Here is a 24,156-nt window from a genome sequence, read left to right on the forward strand (position 1 = left end):
TGGAGCTACCTTTTAAAAATGTCCTTCTAAAAGGGGAAACCTGCAGAGTCACGCAATAAACTTTTAATTAAAATTTAGAATGGATGTTGAGAATACTCTAAGGTTACTGAGAGACTTGTTTTTAGCTGTGATACGATCAGTTGTATCCATATAAAAAATAAATATACAGTAAAGATCGAAATTGTGATTTTATGTCATATAAGATCCACGTTTTAATCACTTACAATACTGCCTTGCACTGAGTAGCAAAATCAACTAAGATGATAAAAAAAAATAAAACTACTCTCAACAGCTGCAAGTGAAATCAGAGCCGGGAATCAACGCGAGCGGCTTATTTCAGTCTGACTTTTGACAGCAAACAGACTGGATCAAGCCTCCAGGTTTGAAAAGTGAAGCCAATGTCAAAATCTGCATTCATTCAAATGGCCAGAAGGAGGCGACTCTTCTGGTTGCAATCTAATTGATAGAAGTTTATAAGTAAACGATCCCATTTCTCACTTGAATTACGGCTCCACTAAGACGTCTTTTGAGCTAAGAAACATCTCCAAACTGCAACCTTTTTTGTCTAAATCTGAGTTAGAAATGATTATTCATGTTTTATTTCTTCTCGCTTAGATTATTGTAACAGTCTTTGTCTTTGTTTGAGCAAAAAGAATCTTCACCTCCTCCAGTCAGTCAAGAGAGCACATTACACCATTTTTACGCTCATTACACTGGCTTCCAGTACATTTTAGGATTCATTTTAAAATCTTAGTACTGACTTTTAAAGCTTTGAATCATGACGCTCCTGCCTATATTTCTGATCTTTTAGAACCTCGCAGCCTGAGATCATCCAATCAAAGGCTGTTGGTAGTATCCCGAGCACGTTTTAAAACCAGAGGTGATAGATCTTTTAGAGCGGTGGAATTCTCTCCCTCCATCTCTACGTTGCCTGGATTGTATTCATTCTTTTAAACATCATCTTAAGACTCACTTATTTAGACTAGCTTTTAATTAGATTTGTGCTGTATGTTTAATTGTACTGTTTTATGTTATTGTGAAGCACTTTTTGTTTTTTATCCTGTGAAGAGTGCTATATAAATCAATAAAGTAAAGTTAGTAAAGTAAAAATTTTCTTACTGAGTTTAATGTCTCAATTGCTGGTTTCAGCTCTTTTTTATTAAAGCAAGACGTTCATTTTCCATAATTTTGTCCCATTTTGAGTAAAATAGACCATTAAAGGGGTGACTCATCCACTCGTTGCTGTTTCAATAAAGCAATAGGATGATGGTCAAAATGCACACATTCAGGGTTAAATTCAACCCCACAATTAAAAATAAAAAAGTAAAACAAATAAAGTCCAGACCATTACAACAACAACTTCCTACTTAAGAGTTCATCTGTATTCTACCAAAAAAAACCCTGATTTTTGGTCTTTTTCCATTAAGAAAGTTAGTGTAAATTTCATATTTCAAGTAACATTTTACTCTCTCTCTCTCTCTCTCTCTCTCTCTCTCTCTCTCTCTCTCTCTCTCTCTCTCTCTCTCTCTCTCTCTCTCTCTCTCTCTCTCTCTCTCTCTCTCTCTATGTGTGTGTGTGTGTGTGTGTGTGTGTGTGTGTGTGTGTGTGTGTGTGTGTGTGTGTGTGTGTGTGTGCGTGTTTTGAAAGTACATTACACCATGAGTTTATATTTTGATGACTTTATGAAGACTCACATCATTGAACACACACCCAGATACTGAACTCTGCTTGTAGCTGGCTAAACACAGTCTGAAACAGCAGGGCGGCCGTGAACTCATACTCAGTTAAAGTCACAATTTATGACTCTTTCTGGCCAAGCATATGGGGCCACAGCAGACACTTGGAGTGATATTATAACCCAGCTCTAATGAGTATTCTTTGTCCTGTGTGTGTTTCATCCATCTGCATATACAGATGTTCAGTGCCTGTATCGCTCAGAGTAAGTAACAGGACACTATAATGGCTCATTTAAATCATGCTTGACCATATGCTCACATTGGTCAGCAGAACATTGGTTCAATACTTTTTTCAACAGAAAATGATGAAAGAGCATCTTTGGTGGTACAGATAGTTGCCTTTGTAGTGACTGATGCCTGTTTCTTCCTGCTTGAGGCTATGCAAACAATTCTATGCTCTGTTTCAATCACTGCCTGTTAAGCTATTTTTTCCAGATCATTGAAATCCCGAAGAGAACCGGAAGCTCAGTGACATGATAGCTCAATTCTGACCAAAACTGTAGGAGAAACAATGATTTCTATGAACTGCGTCGGTACGGACAGACACCCTGACGTCCAGCTTAGCTGAAGGACTGATGAACTGAGAGAGAGTAACACCCATCACTGGCTAAACGTAGGTCTTCAAATTATTATTAAATCTGAAAGACAGAAACATCTGGCATGCAGATAATGACCCAAAACAAAAAGCCATTGCTGTGAAAAACCAGAGAGGAAAAACAAGAAGTTCTGCAACTTAAGATGAGGCCCCTATAACAGCTTTGATCTCATTCAGATTAATGAAGAGACAGCGACAGCTGACAGACAAAATATACAAGAAAGAACTGAAGGTATAAATTTAGCTTTCAAGTTAGAATAGAAAAAAGAAGCAAACCAAAACAGCACGATACAAATAGAGACCGCACAGACTGGTTTGTGGAAGCCTCCGCTTTAGCAAATCAGTCTGCCTGCTAAGCGCAAAGCACTCACAGTTGTGTAGGTGGACTGGACCGACACATACCTGCTAATTAGTGCTAAATATAAATAAGTATAGAATTTCACCTACTGTAAAAAAACTGGAGCACACACTTCTCGGACAGTCCGTTATTTCCAGTAAATGCACAGCAAGCCATTTATTTAGAAAACTGCATGAAAAATTCACCAGCACCCTAAACACGTTTTTTTAGTCATGAGGTTCAGTTCAGCGACTCCAATTAGCGGAGGTGAAACTTAGCAGACAGCTAATATCTGCAGATACCTGCGTCTGCAGCCACCGGCCACTAAAAAGATGCATAACCATTAAAAATGTAAACGAGCGAGTTATTAAAAGAAATTCATGCCCATGCAGCTGTCTGGCTACTGAGACAAGTTTTGTTTTTTTTCTGTACCAGGCTGAAAGCATATTTATTTCTGCTGTAAGCCTTGGCATTTTCACATCTCTGGCCCTTTGAGGAACTGCACTTTTTGACACGTCTGCATCGACTCTGCAGCTTCACAGGCTGCCACTTGTTCCTGACACGTTTTTGCTACATTGTTTTGCCATCTGTGTAGACGCACCATCTTCATCGGCTCTTTTTAAATCATCTATACCAATTGTAATAAAATAATAAGTAGACTTCTGGTGCTGTAGGAGCAAGTGTAGGCTTTTTGAATGAATTTTTAAAAGAACGTTGATATTTTTATAGTTCTTTTCACCAAAGGGAAAGCAATATTATAAAATACTGGAAAATGTATAATTCAGAATCACAACTCGAAGGCGTATGTGAACTTTTTTTTTTTTTAACACTGCTTCAGTAGCTCATGGCCTGACTGATAGGATGTTAAAGTTCTGTCAGCAGAGAGGAGTTCAAAGCCATTGGCTGCAGACTAAATTAGACACATCGGTACAGTGATGTTCCACGACATCAACAAATTTAATCATGAAGACGAGGCCACTCAGGGGGCTCGGGCAGTTCTCCTCTCCTTTCATCCATCTTCTGGGACGTGGGCTGCTTTCAAGGGTCACTGTCACGTTCCTAAAGTGGACTTGTGTGCGCGTTTGCGTGTGTACGCCGCCATCACCCGTCATGTTATTAGAGTCCATTCGACGTGATCACTCCGAGGACTCGGTGACATCGGCTGAAAGCTAATTACTCAACTGGCGACCAAACAGATGAGTCGTGGACATGAGGGAGGTGACTAAGCATTTGCCCAAAGAGAATGAGCGCACATCTCTATGCATGTGTGAGAGGAAGACAGAGGCTGAATGCCATCCTGACATCTGTCAAGGTCTGCTGTGTATTTGTTTGTGTGCATGCGTGTCTGTGAGCGTGCACAAAGCAAGCACAACAACTCTCAGAGTCACCTTGCAGCTATGCCACATGAATACACAGCAAAAAGTGTCATCCCCACTCTAATTACAATACCAGCATGGCCTCATGTCCAACTGTGATGAGGGGAGAGCGTGTGTGAATGTGTGAATGTGTGCATGCGTATGTGTGTGTGTCCAGCAAGCAGCGTCAGCATCATCTTTCGGATCCAGTCACTGTTTGCGTGAGTGTACAGGATGCCAAAGCAGCAGGTACACAGAGATGCAAACCACAGCTGGCTGCATGACTGTGTATTTCTACAGCACAGTGTCACTAAAACCACATAAGTAATGGATATCAGGCTTAAAATAAACACATCAAAGCTAACCTATATGCATCAAAGCGTAGCGTTTCTACTAATATACTGGATCTAAGGGGAGAGAGCTTTTGTAGATCCATCTATGTGCTAGACTGCTACATGAATTCAGCAGGGATTTTAATGATCCTACGAGCCTATTAAGACCCTGCCAAATGTTATAGGGTCAGTGTGTCCCTTTCAAATGCACGGTCAATGAGATTTTGGGGCGGGAATCTATGTGAAATAACAATAAAAACTTTACAATATCTGGGCCAGACCAGCAAGGCTCTGCTCTGATTAAAGTATCTCAATCATGAAACTAATGATCATTAAATAAGGATGCCAGCAGAAAGGGGGTCGCTGGTCCAAGGCTCTGCTCAGGAATGCAAGATTAAAAAAAAGAAAAGAAAAAGAGGCAGTGCAAGAGATGCAAGACATAAACGGGAAACCATTTGTTCAAAATATTACATTTGTTTTATTTGGAATCTCCTAACAACAACAACTGTGCCATTATAGGGAGAGATGCAGATTAGATAAGGATGAAAAACAGGGAAAAGTCGGAGCCTCGAAATTCGGGGGCTTTCATTTGCATAACAAAACCACTTTAGCATGTGGTGTTGCTCACAATGGTCAAGAAGCATTAGAGGACAGGGGAAGAGCAAAGGATAGGAGGGTAACAGATGGAGAGAAAGGAAAATGAGACAGAGGGAGGCATGTAGTGAATCCATCAGCGCTGTGGACTGAGACAGAAATCCAACAAATTTCACAGCATCTGCTCGCACAGACTTCCTTTCTCAGCTACAATGAGGCTTGCATCCAGCTGTGAGTTTTGTGAGTCTGCTGTGCCTGGGTTGCAATTATTAAAGGTACTAAACACAACTTATATCTTAATATGCAAAATATGGGGGCTAAACCATGCACTCTATTATGCCTCGTGCCAGATTCTTCTGAAGGAATATCTCAGATGGCGTGAGTCATGCTTACGTAAACAAACACACAATCTGTCTGCGGCGGTCCAAATGCAAAAAACCAGAATTGTTTGTTAATCATTACAAAACAACAGAAAATGATCCAGCTTACATGCACATATGTGTTCGTGCATTAGTGCGGTATGCACACAAACACAGCCTGCACGAGCGAACGAAACATATTCATACACAGGTACTGTGCATCGAGTAAAAATAATAGACTTATAAGATTGTAGCTGCGTCAGGTGGAAACGATAACGTGCATTTTCCTTTTAATCTGGGAATGCCCTCACTTTTTGGAAAGGAAGAAATGCTGCGTAACGCCCCAGGCATGCAGGCCTAGAGACCCAGCAGTGGCCATCTGGCAATCAGTGGTCAAAAAGATGTATTCCCCAATTGGTTTCATTGATTGCTAAAGCCCCATTTACCCACTGGTCACTAAGGAAAAAAGCTTTATTCCCCATCTGGTTGACAACTGGTTGCTGGCAGTCACTACTGTGAAAGTGATGGTAAGGCTCTGTGCTGAAAATCGCCCCATGATTACTTCAGTTAGAGTAGGTTGTATGAAAGACATCAACTGGTCTGCAAACACTTGCAAACTGCTCACCAAGCGGTAGAAACCTGTGAAACCTGTGTCACAAACTGGAAAGAGAGAACTTTTGCTTTTACTTTGAAGCCATATTGTCTCAGTTTAGGTCGTGTTGTACTTTTTCATGTTTCACTACAGCTCGGGGAATAAATGCCAAATATTTGCAGACAAGCCGCATCTTCCATGCAAACTACAACTAGCTAGCAACCACAATTTAACCTCCAAGCGCAGAAATGGCCTCTTTTGAATATTTGATTACACTGATAGAATTTTGCATTTGATCTCATTTTGTATCTGATAGGAAAGAAACGTGCATTTACACCATATTCACATCGTCCTTCATTTTAACAGCACAGAAAACTTTGTCCCGTTTGTAACTCTCAGCTTCCGCAGAAGCTACCTTTTGGTGCTTTTACAACTATATAAAGACGCTAGACCTCAGCGGTTTTGTATTGTCTGATTTCACCCTCGACAGCCTGCCAGTAAGAGGTCTTTTGGGGAAACAGATTGTTGAGAGCATGGTTTGCTGGTAAATTACATCCAAGGACCTCCAAGAGCAAAAAACACATACAAGCAAAATTTAGATCGGCAGCACTTGCATAGGCTGGCTTATGTTTCATCCACTGAGCCACTTTAGTATATCACAACATGCTGAGAACTGACAGGGGACGGGAGTTTCTGGAAAATGCCAATGATGCTCAAAAATTGAGATTCTCAAGCACCCATCTGTCAAGTTTGTTGTTGTTTGTGCTCTCAAATTTACAATCCGTTTACTGGTGTATGCCCGAGGCTATGAAGTGGAAAACCCTGAAGAATGCTATCCTCCCCCCAGTTAACACAAGCCTGCAACTGACAACTGTGAGAAGTGGCTGCTGACTGCCAAATAGATGCTCATGTCATGACTCGAGGGATACTTGGGATTCTGCGCTTGGCCTTTACATCCTTCTGCCATCATCTCCTCCTGATTCACTGAGGGAGAATTACAAAGGAGGTGGCTTGCAGTGGCAGCTGTGATTTGACGATCGGCTTCCACGTCAATGCACAGCTAAAACTTAATGTTTGTACACTTTAATACTTGTAGTTGGAGAAGTTGCTGAATTTGGAAAATGCCTCGTCAAATCAGAAGTGTGAATAATGCTATCAAAAGTGAAATGACTCAAAATCGATTACTTCTGATGTGCTTGGACTCATGCTAGGTTACAAGTTTTAGGCTGGAAAACATAATCCAAAAGTCTCAAATCAATCCTGCAGAGCAAACTCTGCTGCTAGGCACTAAAAATATCCCAGCATTAGGAAATCTCCAGAATATCAGAAACATTTTATGATGAAAATAAATACCTTGCGAGCTGAGTCACGGATACTTCAAGGACCATTTACCGGTGGCAAGTTTGAGCTTATTCTTGTTTGATATGATTTTCTGAAGTAGTGACACTGTTGAATATTTGGCACGGCTTTATTGCTCTTATGCTGCGTTGGCCTCCCCGCAGCGTGTGACATACGAGCAGGAGGTAGAATTTCATCCCTGAGCAATGCGTCCTCTGTGCTTGTTTTACTGTTTTATGCACCACATGGTGTGTAATGCACGTTCGTCCCTCAGATGTGCTCACGGATAGAAATTAGTTAAGGTACAGATAGCAAAGATAGCGACTACAGACACTAACGTGCCATAGAAAACAATCAGAAACCATAAAGTCGTAATGGAATACATTTTAAAGCTGTGAAGCTGTTTCTTTCCATTTGAAACGGACTGATTAAAAAGCCTGAGAATGTGAGATATGATATTTGTGGCTGCTATTTACTCTTCTGCATGAGTGTATGGCTGCATGTCCCAACATGAATATCCATTTCGCGGCTGTGAGTGTGTGCAAAAACTACATCTCACTGGCACACTGCGGCCCAGTCCGAACACATAGCAGCCTTTTAATCTCACACTGTGTTACCTCTCAAGGGTTGTACGTGTATGTGTGGAAGTGTGTGTGTTGTTTTTTGGGTAACAGCAGGGGAGGTTAATGAGTTTGGATGACTCTGAGTCACCTGCTGGGCTTGGACATACTACATACACACAAGTCCACACACAAACCTTTGAGTGACTGGACTCAACTAGCCATATGTATCACAACAGCCCCGTTACTCTCTAACTAGCGTCACTTAGAGTTTATTAGAATATTAGAAGGCGGTGCAAATATATGAACAGTATAATAAATTTTTGCTTAAAGTAAGAGATACACAGATGAGGCGATATAAACAACAAAACTGAATTAAGAGAATTTTGTAAATGTTCCTTATTGCGATGCTGCTCATGTGCTGAAATGTACAGTGAATTTGACCAAAGTGCTGTACACGGCCTTTTGTTCTGACCTTGGCTGATGGCTTTCTAAAGAAAGACACAGAAACAAACCTGAAGAACATCACGTGACCGTCAGTCTGCCTCTCTCTGTGTTCTTAGAAATGGGGTTTGGTCTCCTTTTGATTTTGGCATCCGTGTCTGCTAGCATGCGTGCGTCCTACCTGGACCCGCCATGCCTCACCACCCAGCTCTCCATCTCAGCACAGAGACGACACACCGTGAATCACCAAGCAGGGCCATTACTCACCATGCCTGGCCTGTTCTAAATAACTTCATAAATATTCCATGGGCCGGCTTAAGCGGGGAGAGAGAAGTCATGGCTCGGCGTCTCAAAGACACAGATTCCATTAGGCCCCGTGTTCCAGCAGAAACACTGTTGGGACAATTAATCTTTTAGGATCCGAAGCGAGGCATCAGAAATGGAGAAATAGAGCCAGGACAGGTATGTATTAATGGAAGTAATTGAGAAAGAGAGACTGGGAGGCAGGACAGAGAGTGACACCTGCTGTTATGAATTATGTAGGCTCTATCAGCGCTGATATAAGCTTGCCTCCTTTGTGCAGATCAAATATGTACAGTGACATCTGAACAACAGCAACAAAGGCAAAATACTATAAGGTCTCAAAACACGGATAGAGTGGAATAGAAAAACAGAATAGAAGAAAGTTTGTTCACCTGAGCGAGGACTAAGAAAACTATCACTGCAGATTCATGAGTGGATTATATAGTATTTCTTTTAGACAATGGTATAATGCTACTTTCTGGTGTGCTTGTGCCATTTTTGTCAAATTCATGGGAAAAGACAGCAACCGAGACCATAAAAGCAGGAGAAAGGACTACAAGTCTGAGCGGGACAGATGTTCTTCAGACACACCAAGAGGGACAAATAAAAAAAGGAGGATGCATGAAAGCAAGAACGAAAATTGAGAAAAGTGAGAAAAATGTGGTTAGAATGAAAGCGCTTGAAGATGCGAGCAGGGAAGAAAGGCAACTTCAGCAGGCCCCGGCAAATCCAGAATCCCTCCGCGTTTCATCCTCGTGAGAAAACAAGAAGAGAGCGTCTGCGTGCCAGAGCCATACTTGCATTTCACACAGATGGAGAGAGAAAATGAGCCACAGAGACGTCGCTGCTGTCACCATTAATCCACGGTCTCTTTCTTCTGCCTTTATCCACAAAGGGATACAGAGCAGATTTTTATAAAAAAAAGAAAAAAGAAAAAAAAAAGCGAACACTTTTTTCCTGTTTTGCAGCTTTGCATCAGCGTGTAGCTCGGTAGCATCAAAGTTTTAGGGAGTACAGCTTTCTCAGTGTATCAATTTCTTATTTATCTTCTGCAGCACTAAGACTGTGTGGTGGAACATTATTCACAAGAACATTTAAGTTACTGTTTTACAGTGATGGATGCAGACGTTCCAGCAGCTCGTGTGCAACTGTGCTTACAGGAGTCAGAGTGGTGCTTTGAGATGAGTGGTGAAATAGCTTAGCAGCACACTCATAATAAAAGCATCACCATGTAGATGGCTGGCAAAAAACAACACCAGCCATTACTAAATTTCTTCATGTTTTTCAGTCTTTGATTGAACTACTGGGCTGTAGCGATGGGGCTGCATAAAAACTTATAAGCTCAACAAGGTTTTTACAAAGCTTTTACAGTTTATCTTGACAGCAGGATGCAAGTCAGCGCTAAAAATCTGAAACCCATTCATCTAATTATCCAGACATTTAGCAAACACATTCAAGCTACCAGTTAATCTTCTAAGAACTAACCAGACTTGCTAGCGTTAATGTGTCGTGTTAATAGCATAGTACAAAATACACAGTAGCAAAACATCAACAACAACATAAAAAAATGTTCACAGCCACAGACTTAATTTAAAATGTAAGTCCTAAATTAAATAGGTGATGTTACTATGGCAACTCCACCTATGTTAGATGCCCTATCCAAAACTGTTTACCAACTGGCCAAACAACGTTGCCATCTCTAGCACCACTGTGGTCTGTCATTTACAGAGGTGGAGGTGTCACCGCTTTGAAAGTGACCAATCACATTAGGGCCTTTGGGCTCCACCCTCCAAACTGTCAAGAGTCAGATTTATTCGTCCATGACTTAGTTTTCATACTTTTTTGTAGTGAACAAGAAACAGACAGTTTTTTCCACAGTACAAACTCTTACAATAAAGAGAAACGTCGCTGTTACATTTTAAGTTACTGGTGGAACAACGCACAACAGTATCTTGGCTTAAATACCATCAAAGCTGATAAAAAGAGAAAAGTTCTAACATCCTCATTAGTGTCAGGTATTTCACTGTTTCTCCAACGAAAGGTCAACCAAATGATGTCAGTGTAGAGCCAAGACTCCTTTCTCCACCATCATCTCTCTGGGGAAAGTGCTACACGCACGCACGCACACTCTATTAATGACTAGCCGTCACTCTCTAAGCACCTGCCAGGCCCATGTTACATTTGTCCTACTCGTACGTTCATTAGTGTGTGTTAATATACACAGGGCTAATGGGGTGTGTATGAAAATGCACTTAGCTCACTACAGGAGAAAAGCAATGCAGCTTATGAGTACTCTGGGGCACAGTGGCATCCTCTCATAAGGATTGGACTCATACAATGTTCAAAGAGTGTGAGACTGAGCAAATATTTACTGGAGCTCTGACGGAGATGGATGAGAAGATTAAGATTTAGAGCTCAGTAAATAAAAATATATCGAAATGTTGTCTTTTCTCTCCTGTCCCCAGTGTTTGCCTTGTTTCCTTTCATTCCCTCTACATCCATTTTTTTTAAAACCTTGTACCCAACGATGGCCTACTTATGTATAAAGCCATCGTGTCATGTTTTAACCAGGCGTATGTGCCGTTATCATGTCAGCAGAGCATAATATCGCAGATAGATCGGTCATTCTCTGCAGGTTATGGGTTCACCTTTGCAATTCTTATCTGCCCTCCCATTTCACAAATACATAAACACAGTCTGCTGCATCATAAATATTAATGGTATGTTCAGTGTCCCAGACTAACACCCTCAGTAAAGGGGACATTATACAGCCACTGGGGACTGAAAGGCTGAAAAGTACGAGTCAAGGTCACTGCTATAATTCAACTAGGACATCCGGTCCTGGAGGGGAATTTTTTTGTGTCATAACATAACAGTATCATCAGCTTAGTCGCATCCTTCGGGCTAAAGAAGAGAGGGACCATCCGGCTCGTTATGAGTGCACAGTTCAAAAGCTGGCATCACGGCTCTTACATTTCAAAGTGAATCCCAAATCTTGTTTTGGGAGGGGGGGAAATTTGGACTGTATTTGAAGGAGAAAGTCTCTCAAAAACAGAAAGTTTTATTTATAATGACAGTCTGGCATTCATCCCAGGGATCCAGCTCTGTTGCATAAGCCCTTCAATTCGAAGCTTAGAAAAAGCCTTAGAGATACACATGTTTCCCTATTTAGGGACAAGTCTGGCTGTTTCATCTGTATTTTGGTACGAATGAGGTCAAACTGATATTTCTAAGAGAGACTGAAGTGAAGAATTTCAGTCTGCTAAGAGAAAAGGCCTAAAGGGCACGTGGAGTGAAGCACTGGATTTAAAAAAAGAAAAAAAAGAGCACTGACATACACGGAATATAAATATAACCCAGAGATCTGCTGCAAAGAATCATCAGGCAAACACAGAGTAGAATGAAAGTGATCACTGAAACATGAAAAACTAAAAGCTCAGCATGTTTTCACACACCACCGGTGCCCTGCACTCACCCAGCCCATCTCTCCCGGTCAGGACGTGTCTACAGGTCATTCGCGGGATAAAAGTAGAGCAGGCAGAATGTGACCAAGGTAGGAAAGTCGGGGATAGAAATGTAGCGTTAGAGCTCAGTCTGGCAGAGATAAGAGCATGTTTAAAATAGACAGGGCAATTACAATACGTTTAAAAAAAGCAGTGTTTCCACACTTTCTTATCTGGTATTGAAACCTAGCTTGGTACTTTTATCGGGACAATTTTCCGACAAGAGTATAAAAAAACAAAAACCTGCACTGCAGCCAACTCCTCTGGAAAAAAAGAATATAAGCAGAAGAAAAGGGCAGATCTGTTTAAAACTGAGCTAAAAATGCCTCCTTCCTCCCCACAGGCAGCAGCAGGGGTCAGTCTGGATTGGAACCGAGACCAGCTCAGCTATTTAAACAAGTAAAGACAGATGAAAAGGGCACATCAATTTGAAGTGGACGTAGGCACAGCGTCTCTTTCTCTGCGCAGTGTGCCGTCCAGAGGCGGCATATTAGGCTGAAAAGGGGCTCCGTGGGGGCGAGGTGCATCACTAAATAATGAACTCCTGGCAGCACAATTACAGGGCATAATGGTTGCTTTCATCTTAACAGTTAGGGGCTGTGTGTACTTGTGTCTCTGGATGTTTGTATTCTTGCACACAACTATATGCATCTCTGCATGTAAAGCATCTTGGGTTTTTTTATGTCTTTATTCAAAGTGTGTGCAAAGTGTGTGCAAAGTGTGTGTGTGTGTGTGTGTGTGTGTGTGTGTGTGTGTGTGTGTGTGTGTGTGTGTGTGTGTGTGTGTGTGTGTGCGTTTGCTGATATAGACTTACGGAGCTCGCCCACTTTCAGTATCTCGCACAGCATCTTGGTCAGCTCGATGCTGCTGCGGCCGAACGGACACTCGTGTTTGTCTTCTCGACTGCTGTTCTCCAAGACAATCTGGAAACAAGAGGTTATAAAATAAGCCAGGCAAGAAATAAGGACTGTATTTCCTCAGGGCTATAAAACAAAAAAAGACATTTCTGGTGAGTGTGTTGCCCGAAGGCTGAAAAAAAAAAAGCAAATTGCTCAGACTAATTAAAAAACTGAATGTTTCCTAATTTACAGAAAATTATTTTTTTTTGTTTTGTTTCTTTTAATTTTTGCTTCTATATATTTGATAGAAAAGTTCATGATTTTTCACTGTAATTTCGTTTTTTTTTTTAAATCTATTACTTCATTACTTTGGTGCAGAATGAATAGCAGTGAGTGGTGTTTTTATCAGTAGGAAAAGCCATAATTTATGTCCTCCTTCGTATATTCCAAAGCCATCCAAGGGGCCGGATGGGAGTCTTTGCTGGGCCGATTCTGGCCCACAGATCCTATGTTTGATACCCCAGCTCTATGTGAAGAATAATTTGTAATGTTGCGCTGTGTTCCACTCTGACAGGTTAACTGACAGGAATTAATAGCATTTACTGGGTTTGGTTAAAGCAGATTCACTTGGAAAAGCGAAAAGTCGCTGGTTTAATTCCAGCCTGGGAAACAAATGCCCTTTGGAGTTGTGTCAGGAAGTCTATCCGGTGTAAAATCAAACATTCAGAGCTACCTGCTGCAGTGACAGGTGAGCATTAGCACGCATTGCATTTTTGACACTAATTAGGTGCAGGGGCCTTAAACCCTTTTAAAAGGGTTCAATGTCACACTGAAGGTATTTTACTAATAAACACTGAGGTAGAAACTATAAGTCTTTTTCTTGACCTTATCTGACCCCTTAGAGCTCGTGGATTAACATAAATTAAATCTACACATAAAAGTCATCAGCAAAAAACCCCACTCTAATTACGTGGATGGTGGCAGCACGCCATAACCGAGGCCATCAAGGTCCCAATCATTTTAGCTGGCGACAGTTTCATTTGTGGAATTGAAGGCTGTGTTTTCTCCCACTGTTCGTCTGATAAGGGCTGAGCGGGCACCACTAACGCTTCTCTTTTCCCACAATCGTGTCTAGAAACCGTCACACACATAATGATGAAAGCTGTATAAAATCATGCTGGCTATCATGAAAGGATGACAAAAAGCACTTAATGTCAGTGCAGCATTGTTTAGAGACTGGCGGTGAAAGAAATTAAATACGTTTTATCGTCAGGGCTGAGAAACCTCGTGAAATGCAGTTTTACTGAAAGATGTGTTGAGAACGAGCCAGAAACTTCAGTGACTGAATGAGCTGGAGGGAAGTGAGGCTTTTGTAGGACACTACAGGAATCTCTGTGCGGCATTTGTGTGTGCGTTAGGGTTGTACGTGCGTGCTTACCCTGATGTAAGCGTCCTGGTGGTGCCTGGCAAAGTACAGCATGTTATCCAGAGCCAGCATGCCTGGAGGAATCTGGGTGAAATCCACAGCTGGATTCACATGGTTCTGAGAAAAACAGAGGTGCAGTGTGAGACATGTTTTTAAACACATTTCACCAAATCTTCTTTTTAACCTTTAATCTCTTTGATATAATCGATTAAACATCCCATTTCCCCTTTCCCCCCCCAGCTGAGGGATCACATGCACAACATAAACACTCCTTCTGTCAGGGAGGAAACTTGGAGTTTTAGGGCCGCATTAGTGGAGCAGGAGGTCATCCTTTTAAAGCCCCTCAAAGCTTTTGATTCCATTAAAGACAATGTTAATAAAAAAAACACTAAACAAACAGTAGAAAAGTACTGAGGAGTGTGTGGGTGTGGATTGATCTGATTTATTCGCAGCAGGCTGGCAGTCTCAAATAACCCACTTTAATTAGATTTAGGTTAAAATAATGCAAAATTATAATTGGTGCAGACTTTATTTTTAAAACTAGAGCTCTGCCCACTTGAAATCTGTTAAGTAAAAAAAAATACACCACTTGTCGCTGATTATTAAACAGATACATGATCTTCACACTCATGGCTGATACCCTGTAAGATCTACTACAATGGAAACTACTAAAAAGGTTGTTTTCCAAGCCTTGCTAGGTGTTTATATATATATCTGTCTGTTGAGAGTCTGAATATCTTCTACTAGTGTATAAACACTTAAAATATCTTCCACAGTAGGTGAAATGCAAAAGATTATTGGGCTAAAAGTTGACATTTTGGAGATGGATATCGTAGTTACGACACTAAACTCAAGTAAATTTCGAAATATAGTAAGTAACTCTAACTGGAAGCGAAGGGCCATGGGGAAGGAACAATATGAAATACTAACTTATACTAAAATATTCAACAATATTCAACAATCAGACTCAAAACTTTTAAATAACAAAAACACAGGCACTACTTTTAACATCTAAATATTGCATCAGACATGCAGGAAGAAACCGTTTGTGCTGAAAGTCTGTCAGACGTAATTATTTCCAGACATTGCAGACGACTAACAATTAAATGCACAGATACACGCGAAGACGCGTCACTCCGAGAATCTTCTTGACTTTTAAATGTGACGCAGAATACTGAAGAGGACAGCAACAGGAAGACGAGTAAAGGAAGCGGAGGATGAAAGAGAAATGGAGGACAGTGAGACCTGGCTCATCAGTTTTGTAATTCTGCCTGACAGCAAGCAGACTTATAGGCTTAAACCAGAAATAGACTACGTGGCACATGCATATCTAATCAAATGTGAACAATCTCCCAGCATGTCCAACAATATCTACTGCATAGAAGTTAGAAGGTAAACAACTTTTCTCAGGAGTGATAAGGCTGATCTAGAGAACGATGAGTTTTATATGTGTGCACGCGGAGTATGTATGTGTGTGTCTGTGCAAACTGAGGTGCACTGAAAGCAGACTAAGGATTTTTAGGGTGGGTTTTCTCCACACAGTGGAGACAAGACAGGCCAATTTGGCCTTATCTCTACTGAGCACACTGCAGTCGGAGTGTGAATGGGAAGAGCCCCGAAACGGCTCTGGGCTTACACCAAGCCACAGTGGCTTTGCTTAAGTTCTTATGCCATAGTTAGACTGCTGCATACAACACAAAAGCAACACATGAACACACACATTCCACAATACTATACTTATTTTGGTACATTGCATCCAAGGCTGTACAAAAAAACGTAGCTACTGGGTATGAACAGCAAAGCCAAAGCATAAGCATGATGAGTTTATAGTCACAGGTTAATACAACATGATAGTCCTTTTCTTCTTTTCATTGTCAAAGAACGATGAATCAGTAACCTTTGGGTCACGACTATCCTGTGTAAGTGTGGAACATCCTCAGTTTCTCAGTGAGATCTCCACTTCACTTGTGATATGTGGCTTTCAAAGACCACAGGAGCCAAAATCATTAACTTTAGGAAGTTTGCAAACCAGTGGGTGACATCATGTCAGCTTTGTTTATCTTTGATATACAGCCTGTTATTGCACTAGCTGCGATATGTTTAAAAGAAGCTTTTTTTACCAGGAGGATAACATCAGAGAGGAAGCGGATTAACGAAGCCCTCTAAAAAGACTTACAATAAAGCCAAGCTTTTTGTAGTCGCGGGTGTACATCGACTTGCGTTTCTCAATGCTGCCGCTGTTGTTGGGCTCCAACTCTACGTCGAAGGCGATTCTCCGAAGCTCAAAGATGATGTCTCTCTGAGCCTGCACACACAGAGAGGAATGTTAAAGCGCTGCTCACAAACCCATCAGTCTTTTCTTCCATTTACCACTTTACAGTCTTAAAATCTTTCACCCTCATTCTCCATCGTCTGGGGTCTCGCAGCTCCCTAGGCAATCTGGACAGTAGCCAATTCCCCGATTTAAATATTGAGCCAAAATTATTATTATTTTGGATGCTTCCAGCCCAAACAACCCACGAGCCACTGAACAGAAGATTAATGATTGTAAAAATGGGGGGAGAGGTACAAACACACATGGTAACAGAGTATATACGGCAAAAACAGAGTTTGTACAATTCCAACGAACCTGAAAGTCAGTCTATGATCCATCCAGTCGTTACAGTGTTTTTCTATTCAGGGATGCTTTTAACGTATTAGCAGTCTGTTTGGGATCTTTGTTGAGCTGAGAAATGAAGCCGCTGCAGATGATAATCTACCTCCCTCCCTTTTCACACCCACCACCACCCGTTTTGATTGACTGTCCCACTCCACACCTGGTCCTGAGGATCCATCTTGGTCATCATGCGGTCCTCGAGCAGGTTGAAGTTGAGAACCTGCAGCACGTACAGCTGATGTGCCATCTCATCATTAATGGGCGTGTTGCTCCGGATCACATTCTGCATGGCGTAGAGGACAAATGGGAAAAGTAAAGGAGAGGGGAAAGGGTTTAGGGTCAGAAAGGCGAGAAGTGGATTATGCCGGAGGACGACAAGATATGACAAAGAGGAATAAGAGGATTTGGATGTGAATGGCGAGGATTAGAAGGCAGATGAAGGAAAAGGGGACGGAGAATGAGATTTCACACAGGAGAGAGATGATGAAGAGACAAAAGGGAACAGGTGTGGAAAAAGTATCCACAAGAGATAACGACCAAGGGGGTGAAACAGAGAAAGATGTGGCAGGTGTCATTTTTGTTACAGAAGAGAAGAGGTTGAAACTCGAACAGCAACAGGGAGAGACAAAGACAGAGAGGAGGAGACAGGGGAAGACACTGGAGGGGTAAAGAGGAGAAGGGTATGGGTAGACTTACACTGAGAATGATGGAGCGCAGCTGTTTCTGGGCAAGAATATGGGCCATCTCCTAAAGGGGGAGAAAGAACAGTGGGGAGGAACAGGGAAGAGCGGGAGAGAGAGTGAGACACAACGCCATATCAAGACAAAGCGTCTTAGGATTGTCCATGCTACGATGAGGAATTAAGACGGGTAAAAATGAAAAATACATAATTAATTAATTAAAAAAGTAAGAAAGCCATCCGAAAAAAAGGAACTTAAGAAGGGATACTAAATGCACTAACTGTTGTCTTCTACAGTGCAAACTACAAAGGGTGCTAATCAAGGGTGCACTTACTGTCAGGGGACAATTTAGGATGTCCACAATGTGCTCATCATACTACCATATCGTGTGCAGTGAAGAAACAAAGTCAGAGACAGAGAGACAGAGAGGGTGAGTGAGTGAGTGAATGTGGAGGAGAAAAAAAAAGTGTGAGAGGAGGTTAAAAAAAACATTTTCTGTCAGCCGAGCAGCCTGTGGCGAGAGGGGAGAAAGGGGGGTGGGGGGCAACAGAGTCAGCAGAACGGTGACAGTCTGGGGGTTTGTAATAATAGGTCTACTGATGGTCGAGTCCTTAACGCACGCACACAGACACACAAAACACTCTTGACCTTAGAGGAAAAACAAAACAAAAAGAGTGCAGCCAGCACCTCACATCTTCTGCATCACGCTGAAATAAACGATCAGGATTAGTGTTAGTTTGTGGTCCCACAGCCCCACGTTTTAAAAGCGGCCTGTTCGCAGAAATAACACAAACACGTAACCTGAGCTAAAAGAGAAACAGCTTGCTTGTCCCCTAAACAGAGTCTTATAAAACACAACATCTTCTCTGAGCAAGATCGGTGACAAAAAGTGTTAAATTGATAATAAACAGCCACACGCAGTCTGTTTTCAGCACTGCGGCGAAGCTCGTTTCGGTCTAGCGTGCCTTCAACTTTGTGCGCTGCGCAGGAGAAAGGCTCTGTGTTAGCATCATTCATTATTAATGTCAGAGCGCATCCCTGGACCCTATGATGCTGGGGCAAGGGATCATGTGATGAGCTACAGGGCAACGCGTGACATGTGTGAGAGAGCGTGTGTGTGTGCGGGAAAGACTGGAGAAATGGGAGCATGGTAGCACTTCTTTACACTCAGGTTTTATTTATTGCACTACACTGCAGATGTTTTATAGTTTCGTATACAGATGCACACCGGATGCATACAAAAGACACAGTTAGACACTGTTAGAGTTGAAAAATGCTGATGACTGCAACATGAAATGATGCACGATACAGTATATGCAGTGTATTTGTGTGTGTGCGTGCACCGCAGCCTCACCTGTCTCTTCTCCTCAGGAGCTTTGAGGAATAAAGCATTGATGACAGCTATAGTGTAGGTCTGAATGTCTTGATCAGTCCTGTGATTAAAACACAGTCCAAATAGGAGGTTAAAGGCATTTATCACTATGAAGCTTTTCAGAAACCAGCGAGCTCGATTAATGTTAAAAAAGAAGAATTTCGTTCACGTACCCCTGAAGATGCGGGATAAGCTGTCCAATGGTGATCTCTTGTGCCACCTTGTGGTAAAGATCCTGACTGTTGAGCACCATGGACTCCAGGATCGCCAGGGAGCGCTGCAGCACTGCCGTGTCCATGGCCGTCTTGTTCACGAAGCTGGCAATCTGAAAAAAAAACAGGGCAAAGCGTTTAGAGGATCTGTCGCAGACACGGTTAAATTTTGCATAGCAATTTTTGATTGAAAATTAAGGCAATAGGATCCTGGAAAAATAGGATGGAAAAGATTTCATAACTTTTAAAAGTTTAAATTCAAACTTAGGTACAAACTCTGAAAACATGTTTTACAAAAACACATTTCATAGAGGTCACAAAGGTAAAAAAAAAAAAAAAAAAAATAGAAACACTTTGAGATGAGGGAAAAAATTAAACACACATCTCATAATGAGTATTTTTGCCTTTAATGTTTATGTCCTGAAAATCGAACCATTGCCAAACACTTTTATAGACATTGAGCTTCGGGACATTATCATAGGACAAGCTTCATTGCAGAGGCTGTAAATGTCATGATGTAAATGTTCGATCAAAGCTTTATTCAGCGAATAACAACAGCACTCTGAATGCCGTTAATAAATCAGGGCTGCCTTTAATGAAACGTTTTCTTGGTCTGACCTTCTTGATGAATGCCACAGAGAAAGTGTCCCAGGAGACGATGCTGTGGTCCATCAGCTCCACAAAGGCCGTCAAAGTGAAGGACAGCAAGTCTCCAAAACTAAAGGGCAGGACACACAGAGACACACGCAAACCATAGGACGCTTCTCTCTAGCAGATGGCTTGGAGCAGTGTATAATCTGCAAAGCCCTGATGGCTTGGACGGCAACAAGGGGCGAGTGGTAGGCAGAAACAGAGAAAATGGTGCATATGAAAATAAATTCAATGCCGCAACCAGGCTGGCTGAAGAAAGACAGAAGACAGGCGGAGGGGGAGAGAAGAATAAATGGGGACAGAGGCTTGAGATGCAGTGCAGACAAACTGGCCTTCGAGAAACAGCAGGGGCCATCAGAAAATCAGCAGGAGCCGGGCAGCACAGGGCGGCGTTCAATCAGGACCAGAAAGCTATGTTATAGAGTGAAGTCATGCAGTTACACAAATATCAAGAGAAATCAATCAGCTCTGCAAGAGTCACAGGGGGCCAAAGCAAGGACCACATTAAACAGCCTCCACTTCATATTTCTGCTGCATGAACTTAATGAGAAAAAAAAAAATCGCAAATGATGAAATATAGAAGCTTTTACTTCCTCATAAATCACAGCAGTAGGAGTTTCTGGAGTTTCATTACCTTTCTACTTAACTTTTACATGAGTTTTGGGATTTCTGGCCTTTTATTAGTTTCACCAGTAGCTTTTACAGTACTGACCTCTACTGCTTACAACTGGCATTGCTCAGGCAAATACTGTGACCTGGCCTAAACGTGTTGCTCATTGTTTATCTTACACTGATTTACTGTTAGGTGCTTTAGTAGATGCAACATGAAAATATAGCAAACACCTATGAGGCTATAGTCAAATACAATAAATGTTTGACTAAAAAATGTTGGCATCTTTCCTGAAACTTCTATCGAGAAGAAAAAAAAAGATACACTTTTTACAAAAGTGAAGATCGCCGTTTTAAACACAACAGAGTGGCATCGACCGTCAAATCAGCAAACCAGAAACCGAAGATAAAATGATAAGAAATGCTTTCAGCACACGGGTCAGTACTGCTGCATGGTACATGATTAGTAACAGTCATTAGTAACCCACAGCTGAAGAATGAAGAGGCCTTTGCAGATGGTACTGGGCATTTTGATGTAGTTACTGTAACTAGTAAATGCTTAATGAAATCGAGGAACACTGAAATTAGAGGATAGATTATTTAAGATAAAGAAAGAGAAGAAAATCTTATTTGACAGATGGATGATGATCCTAATGTGTGATGTCTTCATGTGTGATGTGCTATTGGCTAATAATGTAAAAGTAGCTGAAGTCTAATAGTGAGTGCAGAGACAATCCCCCTCACCCTGAGCACTATTTAGGAAAGAAGACCAAGATTTAATTCAATGTAAGCACCGACTAAAACTAATAAATTAGCTCCGCTGAACCCCAAATGGCCATAGCCATATCTGATCGGGTTTTTATAGATTTCTCACGGCATTACATTTTTAGAAATAAATCATGGCCTTCCAACAGTCTGAGGCAAAGACGTAAGAAGATTATTTTGCCCAAAACCACATGCAAAAAAAAATAAAAATTTAAGTGCAAAACTGATTTCAAAACAGAAGCCTGTAAATGGCTGTGTTAAACACATAATTATAGTAATTCCCCATAAGGCTTTGGGGCCAGAGTCTTCATCATGCAGACTCAGGCAGCAGGTTAGGAAGAGCACAGAGTCAATGACGTTACCCGGGGGGATGGGAGGGGCTTACCATGGCTTCATAATCTTTTGCAGTTTCTGATAGCGCCTGTAAAGAGAAACTTAGGTGTCACAGGTGGGAAACACACAACAAAACCTTAAAGTCTCAGCAGGGAGCAACACAAATCACAATCTTTTAACAATAAGCATCCCTCAAAGAGACCAGACTCTAAGGAGGTCCACTCTCATACACAGAAGAAGGATTCCTTACTGTGCAAATGTAAAACAAGTCTCAATATAAACAACTTTAATACACCGACTCAAAATAAACACTTTGGATCGCTAAGGTGCTCAAAGCATGCCAAGCAGAAACGGCTGACAAAGCGGCTTGCTGCAGACCTAATGTGCCACAGTGAGCATAACGAAACGGAGTTTTGCACATTTCAAAAAGCAGAGACCAACTTGTAAATATGTGACAGGTGCAGTGGGAGAAATGCCTTACGCTAAACAAGCAAAAGGAAGCAACATCTGCAGAGAGTTAACTTTCCCTGAATAGATTCGAGATGACAGGTGCACTCATGAAGTTCAGCGATACTACCCATGTGTGCAAAAATCAGCTAATATGAATGAGGTTGTCTCCATGTGCACCTCTGTATTGCTTCAGAGATCTGGCAGTCTGCTTCCGACCACATGCATCTGGGCTCTGGGATTTCAGCATGGATCTCAAACTTCAGCTTCTGTGTCCAACTGATTCAACCTTTATGTCGTGGATCATCACTGCTAGGAAGATCCAGGTCTCAGACTAGACTAGCTGAATAGCTCAAAGACATTTGATAAGCATGCACTGAGACAGGAGGGCAAACATGGGTATGAATTCATCTCTCAGGGTCAGACTGTTAATTTGGAGAAATCTGATAGAACAGGATTGGTCAGAACGGGACTTCCTGGAAGCGATCTACAAACAGCAGCAGCCCTGGAAACGAGGGCCAGGTCCAGAAAGAGACAACCTTCATGGGATTTAAACAAGGGACATTTTTTTTTGCTCTTAATGGGTGGAGTTGCAGAACTTCTTAATTTCACCTGATAAAATAAACAAAAAACTGTTTTAACAGTGGAGTTTGATTTCAGTATCAGTGTTCCTTTTACTCTGTAAATCCAGTTTTCAAAGGGATGACACTGCTAATAAGGTACAATTCAATGGAATAATGTTTAGAACAGGTTTTGTGAATTTAACAGCCAAGATTATGCTGGGAGCTAACAAGACAAAAACAGAAAAAACATGAATGACAATATCAAGGTGGCAGCATATGTTAAACCTGGTCAAAGAAGACCGAAGTTGATAGTAAGTCTGGCGGTGTTAATCAGTTTGAAGTTGCACTGTACATTCTGAACGTGTGTCAAACCACAGTATGAGTTGCTCCATGTTTTTGTCAGTAGAGGGCAATGTCTGCCTTAAACTTGGAGTTTAGCTGGGCAGCTGATCTACACATGAATATTGTGCAGCATCTTTGGCAGAAGCATCAGATCACAGAACTGCTCTGCCCTCATGAGTCTCGAGCACAGAGCCTCTTGAATAATTACAGTTCACCAAGTTGGTTGGCAGGCACACTAATGAGTGTGTGTGTGTGTGTGTGTGTGTGTGTGTGTGTGTGTGTGTGTGTGTGTGCATTAGCCTCTGATACCTATCTGCATGCCTGTTTCATAAGCTCCTTCTGTTGAGATGGAAATGCAGCAGAACCACTCGCCCTGCTCTCTTTTGCTTACACGCGCCGCTCAAACTCTCAAGCCCTGAATAGGATTTGATGGGAATTTAGATGAAAAACATATTTAATCAAAGGGCCAGGAGCAACAGGAGGAACCTCGGTGCTGCTGTGACAGCTCCTTGCATTAAGATCAAATATTTGCTAATTTGAACATCATATTCAAAAAGGAGAAGAGGCCTCACTGATTTCCTGTCAAGCTGTACCCACAAACACTAGATCACTGAGTGGTTTCTGCTAAGAAAAAGCCATTACATGTCTAACCAGAATTTGAACCTTCATTTAAAAGCAATCATGAGCGTGACAAGACGACACCCGCACAAAAAAACTGCAGTTCTTACTTTGGGTTTTCACTGCTCTTCTGTCGGGACACGCTGAATGTCGTGTGTTTATAACCACGCATTAGGTGCAAAACAACTCCTCGATCTATCGTTTCTCCCCCTGGAAAAAAGAAGGGCTGGATAATGGGAATTGCACGAAGCAGAAAACGAGCACGTCTCGCACGGCTGGCCGCTCCTGCCCTCCCTGCCAGTTTGCACCGTCCATCTACTTCTGTGTGATTGCGTGCACGTTTTGCACTCATACTGTAATTCAACTCTTGGTTCTGGCGAGCTCTTTGCACTCCCCACAGCACGCCACTGGCACAAACCCCATCTCCCTCGCCCGCCCACTCCCCTCCCCTGGCATCACGGCTGAGAAGTTTCACCTCAGCGAAAAAAGTCCTCGCTTTAACCTTCAGTTGAGACGGTCTCCAGGGCACTACGCCTGCCCTCCACCCCCCACCTCAACACACACTGTGAGTTTTTGGATGTGCTGAACATGCAAA

General features: G+C 41.9%; 1 protein-coding gene across 5 annotated transcripts in view; it reads right to left on the minus strand.

The window, feature by feature from the left end:
- elmo1 (engulfment and cell motility 1 (ced-12 homolog, C. elegans)) overlaps positions 1 to 24,156 on the minus strand; it is a 102,565-nt gene that overhangs the window by 29,474 nt on the left and 48,935 nt on the right. For 2 of the 5 annotated variants that reach the window (XM_026157083.1, XM_026157084.1), the window contains exons 7-16: positions 21,644 to 21,679; positions 19,852 to 19,951; positions 19,195 to 19,346; positions 19,004 to 19,082; positions 17,984 to 18,025; positions 17,666 to 17,716; positions 17,130 to 17,252; positions 16,490 to 16,618; positions 14,326 to 14,430; positions 12,863 to 12,971 (exon numbers count right to left, since the gene is read on the minus strand). In XM_026157083.1, coding sequence (XP_026012868.1) covers positions 12,863 to 12,971; positions 14,326 to 14,430; positions 16,490 to 16,618; positions 17,130 to 17,252; positions 17,666 to 17,716; positions 17,984 to 18,025; positions 19,004 to 19,082; positions 19,195 to 19,346; positions 19,852 to 19,951; positions 21,644 to 21,679 — 926 coding nt within the window. The remainder of the gene's footprint in view (positions 1 to 12,862; positions 12,972 to 14,325; positions 14,431 to 16,489; positions 16,619 to 17,129; positions 17,253 to 17,665; positions 17,717 to 17,983; positions 18,026 to 19,003; positions 19,083 to 19,194; positions 19,347 to 19,851; positions 19,952 to 21,643; positions 21,680 to 24,156) is intronic. The other 3 variants (XM_026157085.1, XM_026157086.1, XM_026157087.1) reach the window with 3 other exon arrangements.

The sequence above is a fragment of the Astatotilapia calliptera genome, chromosome 22 (assembly GCF_900246225.1).
Source record: "Astatotilapia calliptera chromosome 22, fAstCal1.2, whole genome shotgun sequence".
Classification (NCBI taxonomy): Eukaryota; Metazoa; Chordata; class Actinopteri; order Cichliformes; family Cichlidae; genus Astatotilapia; species Astatotilapia calliptera.